The 19,616-nt window shown below is 43.0% G+C and overlaps 1 protein-coding gene across 2 annotated transcripts in view; it reads right to left on the bottom strand.

Annotated features, from left to right (window-relative positions):
- PLCE1 (phospholipase C epsilon 1) overlaps nt 1–19,616 on the bottom strand; it is a 376,762-nt gene that overhangs the window by 5,234 nt on the left and 351,912 nt on the right. For both annotated transcript variants that reach the window (XM_019953110.2, XM_070780500.1), the window contains 5 exons: nt 17,300–17,428; nt 14,734–14,943; nt 6,480–6,638; nt 4,845–5,063; nt 4,321–4,529 (listed from right to left, as the gene is read on the bottom strand). In XM_019953110.2, the coding sequence (XP_019808669.2) occupies nt 4,344–4,529; nt 4,845–5,063; nt 6,480–6,638; nt 14,734–14,943; nt 17,300–17,428 (903 nt within the window). In that variant the 3' untranslated portion in view covers nt 4,321–4,343. The remainder of the gene's footprint in view (nt 1–4,320; nt 4,530–4,844; nt 5,064–6,479; nt 6,639–14,733; nt 14,944–17,299; nt 17,429–19,616) is intronic.

The raw sequence follows: 19,616 nt of genomic DNA, 5'->3' as shown, positions 1-19,616 counted from the left end.
TGACTGACTATGAATTTCTGCTTATGATAGGAAAATTGAATCCAAAGGCAATCATCTAAATCACCACCCCCTTCCCTGTTCTCATAAAGTATAAGCAACTAGTAATGCTCATTAGAGCAAGCACATTATTTTGAAGTCAAATTTCTAATGGAGTTGTATTATGTACTTATTAATCTTCTGGCACACCCAGGGCTTTTTCTCTGCCAAGTGTAATTCCACTCTATCATTAACGGAGGTTATAACAAAGAGGTGAGAGGTGTGCATAACATTGTCGCATGTGTAATTTATTTGATGCTAAGTTCTTGATATGGAGAACAATATCTGAAATTCTGATCATTGTCTTTACTGTGTGCTCATAGACCCACTACCATGAGGAGTCATTTTCCAAAAGCTGCAGAGGCTCCACATGGTGCTCAGTTCTTGGAGAAGAAAGCACTATCTCAGTGACACTGTCACTGAGAAGGAAAGTAAGTTGAGTCTGGAACTTTAAGATACCAGGGAATTCTCTGGTGGTCCAGTGGTTAGGACTTTGCACTTTCACTGCCGGGGACCCGGTTCAATTCCTGGTCAGGGAACTAACAGGAAGCAAGGTGGTAATAAAGATAATTACAAAAAAAAGGGGAGGGTATGGAATACCAGAAGTACCACAACAAAAAATGAGTGCTGAGCCTTCTCAGAGTCTGGAACAGTCCAGGGTTTCACGATTCTGTGCAGATTCAGTATTATCTGATGCTGTATGATGTGGACTGCTGCCATGGTGCTGAGATTTCTTTCTGGTGAGTCTTTGCATACAAAACCTAAACAGCCCTGACTCGGGATAGTGGGCTGTGCAGAAGCTCTGGAGGAGGTAGTTTCCTGTGTTTCGCTATGTCTGTTTTGAAAGAGCTTTCTTTGTAAGTGTATCTGGGGCACCAGTTGTTTTAGGAGTTGCTTCTTAAACATTGGCTCAATATGGGCTCTTGTACGTCAGATTTGGCCCCATCAAGAGGTATCAGTAAATTCTTTAAATTGTGAGCTATAATTTTATATAAGAAATAACTGATTGTGGGCAGACAGATGATGCAGCTGTGTAATATAAGCAACAATGCCTTTACCATGCTGTTGATGTCTCAAGGATTTTAAATCTTAGAACTCTATGATGGAACAGGTGAAAAGAGGGCTTTAATAATCCCTTCAGTTCATTATTCAGGATTTGAAATAGCTCAACTGGAATTCCATCACCTCCACTAGCTTTGTTCGTAGTGATGCTTCCTAAGGCCCACTTGACTTCACATTCTAGGATGTCTGGCTCTAGGTGAGTGATCACACCATCGTGATTATCTGGGTTGTGAAGATCTTTTTTGTACAGTTCTGTGTATTTTTGCCACCTCCTCTTAATATCTTCTGCTTCTGTTAGGTCTATACCATTTCTGTCCTTTATTGAGCCCATCTTTGCATGAAATGTTCCCTTGGTATGTCTAATCTTCTTGAAGAGATCTCTCTTCTTTCCCATTCTATTCTTTTCCTCTATTTCTTTGCATTCATCGCTGAGGAAGGCTTTCATATCTCTCCTTGCTATTCTTTGGAACTCTGCACTCAGATGCTTATATCTTTCCTTTTCTCCTTTGCTTTTCACTTCCCTTCTTTTCACAGCTATTTGTAAGGCCTCCTCAGACAGCCATTTTGCTTTTTTGCATTTCTTTTCCATGTGGATGGTCTTGATCTCTGTCTCCTGGACAATGTCATTAATCTCTGTCTATAGTTCATCAGGCACTCTGTCTATAAGATCTAGTCCCTTAAATCTATTTCTCACTTCCACTGTATAGTCATAAGGGATTTGATTTAGGTCATACCTGAATGGTCTAGTGGTTTTCTCCACTTTTTTCAATTTCAGTCTGAATTTGGCAATAAGGAGTTCATGATCCGAGCCAGTCAGCTCCTGGCCTTGTTTTTGCTGACTGTATAGAGCTTCTCCATCTCTGGCTGCAAAGAATATAATCAATCTGATTTCAATGTTGACCATCTGGTGATGTCCATGTGTAGAGTCTTCTCTTGTGTTGTTGGAAGAGGGTGTTTGCTATGACCAGTGCGTTCTCTTGGCAAAACTCTATTAGCCTTTGCCCTGCTTCATTCTGTACTCCAAGGCCAAATTTGCCTGTTACTCCAAGTGTTTCTTGACTTCCTACTTTTGCATTCCAGTCCCCTATAATGAAAAGGACATCTTTTGGGTGTTAGTTCTAGAAGGTCTTGTAGGTCTTCATAGAACCGTTCAACTTCAGCTTCTTCAGCATTACTGGTCGGAGCATAGACTTGGATTACCGTCATATTGAATATGCCATCAAATTTGGAAAACTTAGCAGTTTCATTCCAGTCCCAAAGAAAGACAATGCCAAAGAATGCTCAAACTACCGCACAATTGCACTCATCTCACACGCTAGTAAAGTAATGCTTAAAATTCTCCAAGTCAGGCTTCAGCAGTACGTGAACCGTGAACATCCAGATGTTCAAGCTGGTTTTAGAAAAGGTAGAGGAACCAGAGATCAAATTGCCAACATCTGCTGGATCATCAAAAAAGCAAGACAGTTCCAGAAAAACATCTATTTCTGCTTTGTTGACCATGCCAAAGCCTTTGACTGTGTGGATCACAATAAACTGTGGAAAATTCTGAAAGAGATGCGCATACCAGACCACCTGACCTGCCTCTTGAGAAACCTATATGCAGGTCAGGAAGCAACAGTTAGAACTGGACATGGAACAACAGACTGGTTCCAAATAGAAAAAGGAGTACATCAAGGCTGAATATTGTCATCCTGCTTATTTAACTTATATACAGAGTACATCATGAGAAACGCTGGGCTGGAAGAAGCACAAGCTGGAATCAAGATTGCTGGGAGAAATATTAATAACCTCAGATATGCAGATGACACCACCCTTATGGCAGAAAGCGAAGAACTAAAGAGCCTCTTGATGAAAGTGAAAGAGGAGAGTGAAAAAGCTGGCTTAAAACTCAACATTCAAAAAACTAAGATCAGGGCATCCGGTCCCATTACTTCATGGCAAATAGATGGGGAAACAATGAAAACAGTGTCAGACTTTATTTTCTTGAGGGGGGCTCCAAAATCACTGCAGATGGTGACTGCAGCCATGAAATTAAAAGACACTTACTCCTTGGAAGGAAAGTTAGGACCAGCCTAGACAGCATATTAAAAAGCAGAGACATTACTTTTCCAACACAAGTCTGTCTCATCAAAGCTGTGGTTTTTCCAGTGGTCACATATGGATGTGAGAGTTGAACTATTAAGAAAGCTGAGCGCCGAAGAATTGATGCTTTTGAACTGTGGTGTTGGAGAAGACTCTTGAGAGTCCCTTGGACTGCAAGGAGATCCAACCAGTCCATCCTAAAGGAGATCAGTCCTGGGTGTTCATTGGAAGGACTGATGCTAAAGCTGAAACTCCAATATTTTGGCCACCTTATGTGAAGAGCTGACTCATTTGAAAAGACCGTGATGCTGGGAAAGATTGAGGGCAGGAAAGAAGGGGACGACAAAGGATGAGATGGTTGGACGGCATCACCGACTCAATGGACATGGGTTTGGGTGAAATCCGGGAGTTTGTGATGGACAAGGAGGCCTGGTGTGCTGCGATTCATGGGGTCGCAAAGAATCGGATATGACTGAGCGTCTGAACTGAAGTGAACTGAGTTCATTAAGAAACTAAGTGAAAGAAGAGATCTATGTTTGGTTTCCTCACATGCCTTTTTAAAAAAAATTCAGGTTCCATTTAAATAGTTTAAAACAGAATGAAATTTACTCTGTATGGGAATACCAAGCAGTGAGCTGGCAACCAAAGGCATAATTTACTTCAGGCTGTTATGTCATTTTGCTTTCTTTTTAATCATCACAACTTGCATGCCAGATTTTAATTTTTTCATTGAGTCAGAAGAAATGGAGGTTGTTAAGGCTAAATCAGAGCTAAATTAGAAGAACAGCAAACTAAAAGTCCAAAGAATGAAAACAGAAAGACCCATAGCAGTCCTTTGAGAATGTTCATGTGAATTACCAGTAATTAAGACAGTTCTATGTCTGATGAAATAAAGCTATTGCAGTTTGGGCAAGTTTATTGTCCTCTTGTGGCCTTTGGTTATCTACAAAATAAGGAGATCTGAAATCATCAGTGCTGAAGTCGTGTGTATCTTCAGAGCCCCTTTTCTCTAGGGTACCATCCCTACCTGCCTCTGGAACTTCCTCCTCCAGGAAAAGACAAAAGACAGTGTACAAACTTATGTCTTACAAAGCAGTATAGTTGACCCCCATTTTAGAACGCTGCGATGACTCGGGATACCTGGGTAAACCGTGCTATCTTGCTCACTGTCGGTAGTCTATGGTGTCACTGGAAGGCAAGCCACCCACAGGTTTCTCTTCCTTGTTTTGGACGTTTTCTGAGGCCAAGACCTGAGAAGGTGATGTGGGTCCTCGGGGCTGTTTAGTCTTGGTGAGCTTCTTGAGTTCGCTTGCAAAAGAGATGCCTTTTTTTTTATCTTCTCGAGATGCCTGTGGAAAATAAGAACCTGCCCTTGGTATTAGGTTAAAGAGATTGTATCAGAGAGAGCCCTTTGTTGTTCTCTCTCTGGTCGGTAGAGCTTTGGAAAGCAGGGCGGAGGGGACCCCCCTCACCCCCCGGGCACCTCAAGACTGCTTACACCCAGAGGGAAACATTTCTTTCCACACAGTGAAAACAGAGCCAAACCGCATTCTTCCCACTAGTGTCCTTGACTCGGGAACTTCCTTCTGGCTTTCACCAGCTCCTGAATTTGACTATACTGTAGTTATGAAAATCAAATAGAGCAAAATAACCTTGAACTTTACCTGCACCTGTTCCTTTAGCTTAAGGATGAATTTTCCTGCACCTTTCCACTTGCTTTGAGCTTGAAACACACACTCCTGATCCAAAAGGACGCGCTGGGAGGCCTTTGGGGTGGAAGATTTCCTGTTGGCGGTGTCTTTCACCACCTCTTCCAAAAGCACATAGTCACTCGGGTTGGGGTTGCTCAGGATGCTATAGGAATATTTGGCTTTGCATAAGGTCTGAAAGGTAAGTTATGATCAACAGAATAAAAACACAGGATCTCCAACACTTGCTTCCCTGTAAATGAGACTTTAAGGTGGAAAAATGTCGCAGACTTTTGGACAGGGGTGGGGGGTCCTTTTCAGATCATGTCATCCCACCTCTCAGTTTACATTTTCACAGTTGTAGCTTACACAAACTCGACATTGCCTCGTTTAGCTTCACAACACCCATCCATGATTTAGATGTTATAATCCCCATTTTTCAGACAAGGAGGCTTAAGCTTAAGAGGTCAGGCATATTACAGAGGATGGACAGCTTAGTAACAGAAAAAGGATTTGAGCCAGATTTTCTGCATCCACCAAAGTTCATAGATCTGAAAGTGACCCAGACAGTGAGGGACAGAATCCTGACCCTCCAGAGCCTCTCTGGCGCACGACACTGCCTCTTCATCTCAGAGTCTTGGATGTTGAAAGCATTTTAAGACTTACCTGGTCTCACCTTTCTTTTATCGAGACTATCTTTCATTTATTCACTCATCTAACATTTACTATGTCCCAGGTACTGTATGTACTTTGGGGAGTTCAAAGTCTATTAAGGAGACTAATATTAACCAAATTATTGTGCAGTCAGTGTAACAAATAACATTTAAATAGTGCTTTGCCATGTTAGGTGTTATACTAGGCAAATGTCCATTACATATATTTAATGTTCACAATAGCTATTAAGAAAGTGCTGTTATACTATCTTCATGTTTTCCTGTGTGGTAGCTTGGCACACAGCATTGTGCTGGAGCCCACTGGAATCTGATGTTTGAGGAATGTACAAGACAGAAACGCAAATGCTACAAATTGGGGTCTTTTTTTTTTTTTTTAAAGAGACAATTTACCACCACACCCATGTAACTTACGCACAGATTGTTAAATGACTTCCCCAAGCTCTCCCAGCTAGTAAGATGTAGAGCCAGGGTTTACCTGGAACAACCTGATTCAGAGTCTGTTCTGTGAGCCATTATGCTAACTTCTCAAGCAAGTGTTTAATAAACGCAAACCACTACAGGGCGTGGAATGAAGGCAGCAGAGTTCTCTGGAGCCATATACAAAGAAGCGGGGAGAGAAGACCAGAGAAGGGGAGAGGGTCAGAGAGTCCTCCTGCGTGTCGTCTGAAGGATCCCAGAGAGACGGTCACTAGGTGATGGACAGTGACGCTCCCGCTCTGCAGAACCACCTCCTGGCTCTGCTGTCAAGGCTTCCGAGAGAGCCTGACTCACAGCATATACTGGGCAAGTATCGTTGAAGGACCGGACACTTCCTGGCCTTACCAGGCACATGCTGCCTTGTCGTATCCCCTGTGTTCCAGAACCTTATTCCCAGAGGGGGCTGAGCCCAGCAGTTGACACTGAGGACAGGGCTGGGGGAGGGCGGGGAGGCCTTCACCTGCTGAATGACATCCTGCGCGGTGCTGACACGCGGCGCCTTGATGACCGTGCGTGGTTGCTCTGGGGAAACGTCATGCACCTGGACAAAGAAGCTGTCCTCCTCTGAGCTCAGGAGCATCTCCTTGTCATCTTGTGCAATGCTCTTCTCTTCCAGGTTCTATGTTAAGAAAAGACAAGTCTGAGTAAATGATAACATAGGATAAAGAAAAATCTAGTAAAAATTTGAGTTGGATCTTGGTGACGTGGAAACAACTTCTTAGCTTGATATCCCATACACTAGTTACTGTTTCACAAACTATCCTAGAAGGATATACATGTCATCTTAGAGGAGGAAAGTACTCTAAGTTTCTGCTAATGTTGACACACTGATAAGGTCTCGTCCCGAACAAGCCAGTAGATCTGCTCATGTTTGCTGTGGATTTTGAGTCCACAAATCAGCTAGAGATAAATCTGTAAAAAGACAACATGCCATTTTTCCAATTACTAAAATTCAAATGGGCTTCCTTGGTGGTGCTCATGGTAAAGAATCCGCCTGCCAATGCAGGAGACGTAAGAGATGCTGGTTCATCCCTGGGTCGGGAAGATCCCCTGGAGGAGGGCATGGCAACCCACTCCAGTATTCTTGCCTGGAGGATCCCTTAGACAGAGGAGCCTGGTGGGCTACAGCCTACAGGGTCACAAAGAGTCAGACATGACTAAAGCGACTTAACACACATGCAAAGGCCAAATAATACGGTAAGTACATTTAAGAGAAATCCCATCCATTCCCCAATAAAACTTGAGCATTTAAGAAATACTAGACATGTGAAATGTGAAACATGCAAGATTGACGTTCCGGTAGGCTGAATGAACAAAATCCACAGTGAAAAGGCTGAAACAATGCCTGGAGGTAAGTAACATCTAAATGGATATTGACAAAATTCTCAATAATTTTGAGAATTGGTCATTGGGTTAAATGGTCTTTGGTGGGTTGGCTTTCAGTGAATTTTACATTTATAATTATATGATTTAAGTATATAGTTGAAAGTGAAAGTGTTAGTCAACTCTTTGCGATTCCATGGACTGTAGCCTGCCAGGCTCCTCTGTCCATGGAATTCTCCAGGCAAGAATACTGGATCAGATTGCCATTCCCTTCTCCAGGGGATCTTCCAGACCCAGGGATAGAACCCATGTCTCCTGCATTGCAGGCAGATTATTTACCACCATCTATAGACATGTATTTTTTAATTAATTATTTTTTATTTTTAGACAATCATAGAAATGGTATTAATGCCTCATCCAATATAGATATAGGTATCTTATCAAAAATTTTCAAGCAGTAAGGAAATATATCAATATAAAGGCAAACTTCCCATTTCTACTTTTTTCCTTTCTTTCCTCCACCTTTCCCATCTCATTCTCCATAAAAAATCACTGTTGTTAGGTTGTATATCCTTTGAACCATCTGCTATGGATATAAAAATGTATTTTTGTGTATGTGAATAAATATATACAAAGAAACCCTGGGACTTCTCTAGTGGTACAGTGGAGAAGAATCTACCTGCCAATGCAAGGGACATGGTTCAATCCCTGGTCTGGGAAGGTTCCACATGCCATGGGCAACTAAAGCCCTTGTGCCACAACTCCTGAGCCTGCGCTCTAGGGCCCTCGAGCTGCAACTGAGTCCACACGCCACAACTACCGAAGCTTGTGTGCCTAGAGCCTGTGCTCTGCAGGAAGAGAAGCCACCACAGTGAGAAGCCCGTGCACCACAATGAAGAGTAGCCCCCCGCTCACCGCAACTAGACAAAGCCTGCACAGCAACGAGACCCAGCACAACCAGAAATAAAAGAAGTCCTGGAATTACGCGAACTTAAATACAATGTGATTGTTACATGGCTCCTGTTCTTTGCTAGAGTCATTTTCAAACGAGGGTCGTGTAAAGTTATCTTCCACAAGGGAGCACCATGGAGACGATGGGGAGGTGAGGCAAGTGAACAGTAGGCAATCCCATCTCAGGATGGGAGGGTTGGGCAGGAAGGTCCTCCAGTCCCCAGCATGCTTCTAGCTTAATCTCAGATCATCCCACAGAAACGATGCTAACTAACCAGAAGAATACAAGAATCACTGTCATTGTCCTGGAAATTCCAACCAGCTCTAGGAACCAGAATTGTCCCCCATTGATATTAAGGTCAAAATGGGTAACGACCACCAGGTGGCGCCAAACTGCAGCCAGGACCAAAACGGACTGGCTCCTGGGCTCACCATTCAGCTGCACAGCCTCGCCCCAATCATTTCATTGTTCTTACAGTTGTGATCCCTAAGATTTACATACAGCTGAAGTGTTTGGATTCCATTCATCAAATTATGCGTGAAGGGGAGAGAACTATTCTCTATTTTTATTACATAAAATGAGACTGTAGTACATATACTGTTCTACAACTCACTTTTTCTCTATTTAAAAGGCTGTGATCAGGGACTTCTTCCCTGGTGGTCCAGTGGTTGAGACTTCACCTTCCAACACAGGAAGTATTGGTTTGATCCCTGGTGAGGGAGCTAAGATCCGACATACCTCAGGGCCAAAAGCCCAAAACATAAAACAGAAGCAATATTGTAACAAATTCAATAAAGACTTTTTAAATGGTCCACATTAGAAATATCTTTTAAAGAAAGATTGTGATTATCATTTCATGTCAGCTTCTAAAGGTTTTCCATAGTATGTCATTGCATTGATTACAATATATTTAACCAACTGGAGAGTGGGGTTGGGTGGTAATTCACATGACGTAATTTATAATCCTGGAGAAGGCAATGGCACCCCACTCCAGTACTCTTGCCTGGAAAATCCCATGGAAGGAGGAGCCTGGTAGGCTGCTGTCTATGGTGTCGCAGAGAGTCGGACACGACTGAAGTGACTTAGCAGCAGCAGCAGCAATTTATAATCCTGAAAGCCGGGATGGAAGTAAGCAAGAAAGAAAAGTTCTAGGTTGCCATATAAAATATCACAATGACCATGCACTACAAATATTTCTAACAGCACTCCTTAGAGCCTTGCTAAGTTGCTTCAGTCATGTTCGACTCTGTGCGACCCCACAGACGGCAGCCCACCAGGCTCCCCCGTCCCTGGGATTCTCCAGGCAAGAACACTGGAGTAGGTTGCCATTTCCTTCTCCAATGCATGAAAGTGAAAAGTGAAAGTGAAGTCGCTCAGTCCTGTCTGACTGTTCGTGACCCCATGGACTGCAGCCCACCAGGCTCCTCTGTCCATGGAATTTTCCAGGCAAGAGTACTGGAGTAGGGTGCCATCGCCTTCTCTGCCTTAGAGCCTTACTCAGAGCTTATTGATTTTTAAGCTGTTTTCAGTCACATTAGAAGCCATAGATTATGACCATAACAATAACCCTCATTTGCATATTCTTTTATAGTTTACTAAGCATTTTTCTGAGCTGACTGTGGCTCAGAACATGAACTCCTTACTGCCAAATTCAGACTGAAATTGAAGAAAGTAGGGAAAACCACTAGACCATTCAGGTATGACCTAAATCAAATCCCTTCTGATTATACAGTGGAAGTGAGAAATAGACTTAAGGGACTAGATCTGATAGAGTGCCTGATGAACTATGCATGGAGGTTCGTGACATTGTACAGGAGATGGATCAAGACCATCCACATGGAAAAGAAATGCAAAAAAGCAAAATGGCTGTCTGGGGAGGCCTTGCAGATAGCTGTGAAAAGAAGAGAAGCAAAAAGCAAAGGAGGAAAGGAAAGATATAAGCATCTGAATGCAGAGTTCCAAAGAATAGCAAGAAGAGATAAGAAAGCCTTCTTAAGTGATCAATGCAAAGAAATAGAGGGAAACAACAGAATGGGAAAGACTAGAGATCTCTTCAAGAAAATTAGAGATACCAAGGGAACATTTCATGCAAAGATGGGCTCGATAAAGGACAGAAATGGTATGGACCTAACAGAAGCAGAAGATATTAAGAAGAGATGGCAAGAATACACAGAAGAACTGTACAAAAAAGATCTTCACGACCCAGATAATCACGATGGTGTGATCACTCACCTAGAGCCAGACATCCTGGAATGTGAAGTCAAGTGGGCCTTAGAAAGCATCATTACAAACAAAGCTAGTGGAGGTGATGGCATTCCAGTTGAGCTATTCCAAATCCTGAAAGATGATGCTGTGAAAGTGCTGCACTCAATATGCCAGCAAATTTGGAAAACTCAGCAGTGGCCACAGGACTGGAAAAGGTCAGTTTTCATTCCAATCCCAAAGAAAGGCAATGCCAAAGAATGCTAAAACTATCACACAATTGCACTCATCTCACATGCCAGTAAAGTAATGCTCAAAATTCTCCAAGCCAGGCTGCAGCAGTACGTGAACCATGAACTTCCAGATGTTCAAGCTGGTTTCAGAAAAGGCAGAGGAACCAGAGATCAAATTGCCAACATCCACTGGATCATCAAAAAAGCAAGAGAGTTCCAGAAAAACATCTATTTCTGCTTTGTTGACTATGCCAAAGCCTTTGACTGTGTGGATCACAATAAACTGTGGAAAATTCTGAAAGAGATGGGAATACCAGACCACCTGACCTGCCTCTTGAGAAACCTATATGCAGGTCAGGAAGCAACAGTTAGAACTGGACATGGAACAACAGACCAGTTCCAAATAGGAAAAGGAGTACGTCAAGTATTGTCATCCGGTTTATTTAACTTATATGCAGAGTACATCATGAGAAATGTTGGGCTGGAAGAAGCACAAGCTGGAATCAAGATTGCTGAGAGAAATATCAATAACCTCAGATATGCAGATGACACCACCCTTATGGCAGAAAGTGAAGAGGAACTAAAACGCCTCTTGATGAAAGTGAAAGAGGAGAGTGAAAAAGTTGGCTTAAAGCTCAACATTCAGAAAACGAAGATCATGGCATCTGGTCCCATCACTTCATGGCAAATAGATGGGAAAACAGTGGAAACAGTGTCAGACTTTATTTTCTTGAGGAGGGCTCCAAAATCACTGCAGATGGTGACTGCAGCCATGAAATTAAAAGACGCTTACTCCTTGAAAGGAAAGTTATGACCAACCTAGATAGCATATTCAAAAGCAGAGACATTACTTTGCCAACAGAGGTCCATCTAGTCAAAGCTATGGTTTTTCCAGTGGTCATGTATGGATGTGAGAGTTAGACTGTGAAGAAAGCTGAGCACCGAAGAATTGATGCTTTTGAACTGTGGTGTTGGAGAAGACTCTTGAGATTCCCTTGGACTGCAAGGAGATCCAACCAGTCCATTCTAAAAGAGATCAGTCCTGGGTGTTCTATGGAAGGAATGATGCTAAAGCTGAAACTCCAGTACTTTGGCCACCTCATGCGAAGAGTTGACTCATTGGAACAGACTCTGATGCTGGGAGGGATTGGGGGCAGGAGGAGAAGGGGACGACAGAGGATGAGATGGCTGGATGGCATCACCGACTTGAAGGACATGAGTTTGAGTGAACTCCAGGAGTTGATGATGGACAGGGAGGCCTGGCGTGCTGCAATTCATGAGGTTGCAAAGAGTCGGACACGACTGAGCGACTGAACTGAAGCATTTTTCTACATTTTGTCTACATGTTTGACTTGGGTCTCATAATAATTTTTTAAGCCAAGCAGGGTAGTTTCTATCATGCGTGCATGCTAAGTTGCTTTAGTCATGTCCGACTCTTTGTGACCCTATATACTGTAGCCCACAGGCTCCTCTGTTCATGGGATTCCCCAGGCAAAAATACTGGAGTGAGTTGCCATGCCCTCCTCCAGGGAATCTTCTCGACCTAGGGACCTAATCTGGGTCTCTGGCGACTTCTGCATTGTAGTTGGATCCTTTACCACTGAGTCACCAGGAAGCCCAGTTTCTATCATAGATTTTACAAATATGGACATAGAGATTTATAGAATTCAGACGATACTTTGAAAGTCATCTATCTAATTTGTCAGATCCAGGTTTGTCTCATTTCAAATCCAGCAGGTGTCAGAGGAGAGCATATTGACCATAGGAAGATTCCTAACAGCTTGAGAGCCCAGGAAAGAAGAAAATTATACAAAGCAGACACGCAGGATCAGAGGTCAAAGACAGCAGCTTGGGGACTTTTAACATACAGACAAACTGCTTACATAGCTTCCTAGTTTCACAGAGTAGCCTAAGTGGAAATACTTATAGCCCAAATCTATCAATTATACCAGTGTCTGCTTCCATTCAGTAAATGCTGAATTCATTTAGTCAATCAGTAAATTTGTATCATGTGTCACTGTGCAGCTGGTAAGCCTAGATACATGAAATATGATTTGTTATCTTTTGAGACATATTTCAGTCATTTCAAAACTTTTCTCTCAACAAGGCATATAAAGGAGAACTTGCTATATTATACTCATCTGAAAATGCTTGTCAGCCTTCCCCTCTACTATATCCTTCTTTTTCCAAAATGCTTCTATTCCACCAGTCTTTATTAAACATTTATTCCTGACATCTCTGCTGCTTATTGTCATATACATTTTAATTGCATATGGGGCAGCCCTGGCCTCCCAGTCCTTCCAACCCTGTGATGAAGACCTATCGTGACACTTGGCAGTCTGCCCATTGCTACTCACTGCCTCCCATGGTGCTGGGGATGGAGGACCCATGAGCACTGACTCAGCTCCAGCCTGGGCAGCATGGGGTGGTGGAAAGAACACTGACCGGGAAGACATAAGACTTCAGTTCTTTCCACTTCTTACCCTGTCATAATCTAACCTCTCTGAACCTGTTTCCTTTGTGTAGAATGGTTTCCCTTATATCATAAGATGATTCAAAATATTGGGTGCTTGAGAGCGTTAAACACTGTAAGTCATGATGCAATATATGGTTTAAAAATTCACTTCACTGAAATTGTCACTTCTAGGATACTTTTTGGTTTTTTTGGCTAGGCCATGCGGAAGGCAGGATCTTATTAATAGTTCCTGGACCAGGGATCAAATCAGCGCCCCCTGCATTTGGAGCATGGAGTCTTAACCACTGGACTGCCAGGGAAGTCCCTAGCATACTCTTTTACATGTGACAAAGACAATTAGAAATAGGAAAAAAAACTAGAGAGAAATTAAAGATGGCTTCAAAAGCCGAGGTAAGCCCTCTGATATTTTCTTCTACAGCTTTTATGATTAGAATTGCTTCTCCGCCATCTTAGTACTTTGTACATGTCTGATGGGGAGAAGACACTAGGGAGATAATTACATTTCTTGGCTTATAGGAAGTGTCCTTTTATGATCTAAGACAAGGTTAGGAGGGAACACAGAGGCTCTGGTTCCTAGAGAAGCTGGAGTGCAGTGAGGCTGCATGTTCATAGTTACGTAGAGAGTGAAAAATAACACACGATGCTGAAATGGGCTCTTTATCCTCTCTGTGTTCTAGCAAGCATGGACCAGCAATGGGGATTTTATCAGTCCATCTCCATTTCATGCCCCAGAGAGGCAGATCATGTGCCTAGAACAGGGCCTGGCACAATAAATATTCATTTAATCAGATTGTTGAACTGCTTCAACTGCTTTATTGTTGATTTATCATAAGGCATTATTATCTATGGAACGACCTTATATGTCATTTAAAAAAATGGCAGTCAATTAGTGAGCCAATATAAGTCTATTAAAAAGAAAAGTGCTCCACCAGCAAACCACATCAGGAGTTCCCCAATCTGGAGTCAACAGACAGTACTGTTTCCATTATCAGAATGATCATGGGCATATTAGGGACCGTAATATAATCTGCAACAAATTCAGACCAAAGCTGAGAGGTTATTCTTTACCTTGTGTAATCCTATGGAATATTTTCAAAGAAATGCTGTTGTTTCATGAATTAGCAAAAAGCCTTTTATTAGCTAAAACTTGAACAGGCACTCACGGGAGGGCAACCAACACCCAAATGCAAAATGCCTACAGACCTTCCCTTACACAGTAGTGAGCCTTACAGCAAGGTCTTCACACGTCCAGGTGAAACCCTGGACATACACTGACGCCATGCTTAAGGAATCCTTTGACTTCTTTCTCCCCTTGTTTCCTAAGGGATGATTTTTAAACCACATTTCTATAACTTGACCTTCTGAATATGTGCAGAAGAATAAAATCAATTCTCCACATTTACTTAAAAGAAGATTACAAAGCAAGTTGCGGTGATAAGAAGTTTTGAATTTGAGGGAGGCGGCCAGTGGTGAGGTAGAGAGTTACCTATGAGCTGTTACTGGGTAGGCTGCCCCAGGACACACTTACTTCCTGCTGGGTTTTTAAGACAATCCTGCCAACATAGCCCTCTTCTGGAAACCAGCTGCTTAAAATCTGCACGATCTCTTCTTCTGGACCAATGGCTCTCTGGAACGGCTGTTTCCTACATTCATTCTTCTCTTTAGATATGAAATATTTTTCCTCCATTAAAAAATAATCTGTGGCAATAGGTTTGGTATCTTGATCCATAACGAGAATCTAAAGAAAGAGCAAAGGCCAATTTAGGCACACTTCTGAAGAGTCGCAAAAACTTTAAACCCAAACAAATCTACTTTCTCGGGGTTCAGATAAGTTTGGTTTGCAACTTATAAATGAAACCTACCCTACAGTGTTGCATAACTCTTTCTGGAAGATCTTAGAATTCTCTTACGTCCAAAAAGAATTGTTTATGTTCATTCTGGGCAATGAAACAATTTATTCATAATTGCCAGCCAGCAAAACTGTTTTTCCCACTGATGGAATAAGAGCTCTAACTGAATTAAAAACTTTAGGCTTTTCAATCTATGAACTTAGCTCTTTGTAATCTTGCAACACAAGACCAAAGGCAAAGAACCCATTCCAGCTTTTACCAAGATAATCTCCCATTCTCATGTTAGAAATACTCAATCATCTTCTAATCTCATCTGATCTAAGTTCCTGGGAATTCCCCTTTCAATAAAGACTTGACAGTGCGCCTAGAGGCCTGTTTTCTCTATTGGCTACTGACCCTGACAGTTGAAATGGTTGAGACCAGGCTGGGGAGCCAAACAGACTTGGGTCTGAGGCCTGCATTTAGTCCTTACTGGCTGTGAGGTGCTGGCCAAGACATCTGACCCCATGGATACTCAGTGTCCTCATCTATACAGTGGAAACAGCTCTTACTGTTAGTGATTTTTGTCTCAATTTTGTTTCATTTTATGATTGAGGCACTGACTGTAAAATGTAACCCAGGTGCATCAGGATAACTTAGAGCCTGCCAGGCTCCTCTCTCCATGGGTTCCCCAGGCAAGAATACTGGAGTGGGTTTATTCTCCAGGGGATCTTCCTGACCCAGGGATCGAATCCAGGTCTCCTGCATTACAGGCGGATTCTTTACTGCCTGAGCCACCAGGGAAGCCTGGTAAACACTAGACATTATGATAGCTACTCTTACTGATGTATTCTTTCACATGGTTTTCTATTATCCAGGTTACTGGCAAAAGCTGAACTTGCAGTGACCAGAGAAGGCTGCCACCTTCTGGCGTGGAGTAAGCAAACGTCCTTCCCAGGCATCCACTCGACCGTGCGAGCATGCAATGACCAGAATCAGCGCTTGGTGATTGACTGGTCTCACTCACAGAAGCAGAAGGACCTGGGGATGGGGTGGAGGTGGGATAGAAGATTCTCAGGAAGACTCTGCTCCCTTCACCCTAGACCTTGGTCTCAGGTTGATACTGGACTGTGGATTTTGTGGGGCAAGGCAGCTACCACTTCAGCAACAATTAAGGGCATGAAGCTTCCAGGAGTAGGTCAGTTGACACTGTCAACTCCATGAGATGGCCAGCATCACTTCCTCTCCAGTCCTGCTCCACAGCCCTGGGATTACTCATGTGGACAGTAATGTGCTGCTTTTTATGGGTGGTCCATGGAAATGCTTCCTTACTTTTCTAATTATTTTTTTTAATTTTTAATGTTTTTTCCTTTTTTTAAAATTATTATTATTTTTTTTTACTTTACAATATTGTATTGCTTTTGCCATATATCAACATGCATCCGCCACGGGTGTACACGTGTTCCCCATCCTGAAGCCCTCTCCCACCTCCCTCCCCATACCATCCCTCTGGGTCATCCCAGGCACCAGCTCCAAGCTTCCTGTATCCTGCATCGAACCTGGACTGGCGATTCTTTTCTTATATGATATTATACATGTTTTAATGCCATTCTCCCAAATCATCCCCCCTCCTCCCTCTCCCACAGAGTCCAAAAGACTGTTCTATCGTCTGTATCTCTTTTGCTGTCTCGCATACAGGGTTGTCGTTACCATCTTTCTAAATTCCATATATATGCGTTAGTATACTGTATTGGTGTTTTTCTTTCTGGCTTACTTCACTCTGTATAATAGGCTCCAGTTTCATCCACCTCATTAAAACTGATTCAAATGTATTCTTTTTAATGTCTGAGTAATACTCCATTGTGTATATGTACCACAGCTTTACTATCCATTCATCTGCTGATGGACATCTAGGTTGCTTCCATGTCCTGCCTATTGTAAACAGTGCTGCGATGAACATTGGGGTACACGTGTCTCTTTCAATTCTGGTTTCCTCGGTGTGTATGCCCAGCAGTGGGATTGCTGGGTCATTATATTTTACACTGTCTCCAAAACCCCAACAGTGCTTTGTGAGAGTAGACACCAAAGTTCAAAAACAAAACAGCCCAAACCCCTTGGTAGTAGCTTCTGTTTCATAATCTATGAAATTTGACACTTTGAGCTGCTTTCTCTGACTTTGAGTCAGTTGTAAAATGTTGGACAAGTTGTTAACCTAGAGATGCCTCTAAAAGAACTGTTTATTAACTATAGACTCAGTGAACTTACTTGTTGGAGAAGCTGCTTTGCCTTAGTGCCTCCGTTTATAGAGAAAACAGTAAAGGGCTCTGGGCCTGGGACGCCATGCACTGTGACTCTGTGAGTCTGCAAACATTTTCTTTCTTCCGTATTAAACATCTGTCAAGGAAGATCATATGGTTTCTCATTCATTTCCATTCTCATGTTTCTAGGCTGCATCGATAGAGAGGTGCTAGTTCTTAGAAGTACACGCAGGGACACATAAATGCAAAACAAGGCCAACCTTTTCTAACCAGATGCCTCTTTTTGTGGTAGGGATGGGGGAGCCTGGTGGGCTTCCGTCTATGGGGTCGCACAGAGTCGGACATGACTGAAGTGACTTAGCGCAGCAGCAGCAGGCATGGTGCATGTTCCTTAATAGTCTAGTAAGAATATTTAGCAGCATATCACCAAAATAGCAATTTATTTTAAATAACAGTGTTGCTTTCCATCATAATTAGGGGACTGATATTGTCTGAAATGTATGTCAGTCCTTACTTATGAAGTGACATTCAACAGTGTCTACTGAGTTCCATCTCTCTTCAGGGCACTGGGCTAGAATTTTGATGGTAAAATGGTAAATAAAATATTCTGGCCTCCGGAAGCTTGCCATCCAGGCACACAAATAATTGTAATATGAAAGGTATTTTTGTTAGGAAGAGTTGGGGAGGTGTGTAACTCTCAAGTCTTTGAGCAGTTTGTATACTGAGATAGATTCATTCACAAAATACAAAATAATTTATGGAAGGCTGACAATGAAACAGACATTATGCCTGGCTCTGGGGTTTTGGGGAGAAATAAGACATCCCTGGCTTCAAGGTGGGGGGCTTCTAGAATAGAATAGCTAGAAGGATAAGTGGACAACCCAGAGTGGGACACTACCATCTAATTCTTGCTCTCAGGTACCAGGCACACCATCCCTGCTTCCCAGGCAGGGAAGGTAACAGGCAGGCACCAGGCAGAGGCGACACCTCTCTCTACTGGCCAACATGCCGTATTCAACCTCGATCACTTACTGAAGGGAGAACGAAGAGAACCCAAGAAAACAAGGTGAGGGACAGAGAGAGAAGAAATCATTGGGGTGAGGGAAAGAGAAGCAGAGGAGAGAGCAGGGCTGCTCAGAGGTGATGAGGGCAGCGGTCAAGTCGGTGCCACTGTAAGCACAGAAGGCAGCTTTTCAAAGGTTGTTAGGACCACACTGAAGTACAAGATGGGTGCAACCAGACTTCTCTGGTGGTCTACAAGTTAAGAGTCCACCTGCCAATGCAGGGGACACAGTTTCGGTCCCTGGTCCGGGAACTAAGATCACGCATACTGCAGAGCAACTAAACCCGAGCACCACAACTACTGAAGCCCGTACGCACAAAGCCTTTGCTCCCCAACAGGAGAAGCCACTGCAATGAGAAGCCCAAGCCTGCAACAAAGAGTAGACCCTGCTTGCTGCAACTTGAGAAAGCCCGTGTGCAGCAACAAAGACCCATTGCAGCCGCAACCCCACCAAAATAAATTTTAAAAGATCGGTGTGGCTGTGAGTAGATTAGTAAACATGTAAAGAGGCAATGGATGGACACCTTTCAGTTTTTCAAGAGCAAGCATAGTGGAATCAATCAGTTAATCAAAGCAGAATTCCTTGTCTAGGTAAACAACCCTGCATTACCGGGGTGAGCGTTGGTCCAACGGGTCTCAAACTTTTAACCGATGGACCTTACCATTGGTTCTCAAACCTTACCAACGGACCTTAACCAATGCGGAACTTGTTAAAACCCAGCTTCTGCAATGGTGGCCCTTTTTGCAGTGTTCCTCTCCCATTCCCAAGAGGGCAGGTGCAGAGTCTCCTCAGGTGCCAGGGTACTGCTGGGCTTGCAGAATTACCTGTCACCAGCAGCGCCTAGCTGTTCACCCAATCCTGCTCACCTGTGACATCTGCCCCTGCACTAATGAAGAAGCAAAGGATTTTCATGGTCTAACCTAAACCTTCTAGAAGTATCAAGATGCTTCCTAGCAGGCTTTGTGTAATTAGCCTTTTCCCTGGGTTGTTATTTTTGGCTCACTTCCCTGGCAAGCAGTATGGCAGTAGATGATGAACTTGGGTGTATAGCTGTGTGACCTCAGGTGTACTTAGCACTCCCCTTCCTTTATAACATGGAAATGAGACTAATAGCTATGTCATGAAGTTAGTGAGGATCAAGTGAGTCAGTATATATGTAAAGTGCTTAGAATGTGTCAGGTATCAACCATTGTTGTTTTAATTATATCCATAGCCACCTAATCTATGACTTGAATGGACCACTTTCCTGGACCACAAGAA

Source organism: Bos indicus, chromosome 26 (assembly GCF_029378745.1).
Source record: "Bos indicus isolate NIAB-ARS_2022 breed Sahiwal x Tharparkar chromosome 26, NIAB-ARS_B.indTharparkar_mat_pri_1.0, whole genome shotgun sequence".
Lineage (NCBI taxonomy): Eukaryota > Metazoa > Chordata > Mammalia > Artiodactyla > Bovidae > Bos > Bos indicus.
Note: the sequence above shows the minus strand (reverse complement) of the source record. Positions and strands in the feature narration are given on the sequence as shown.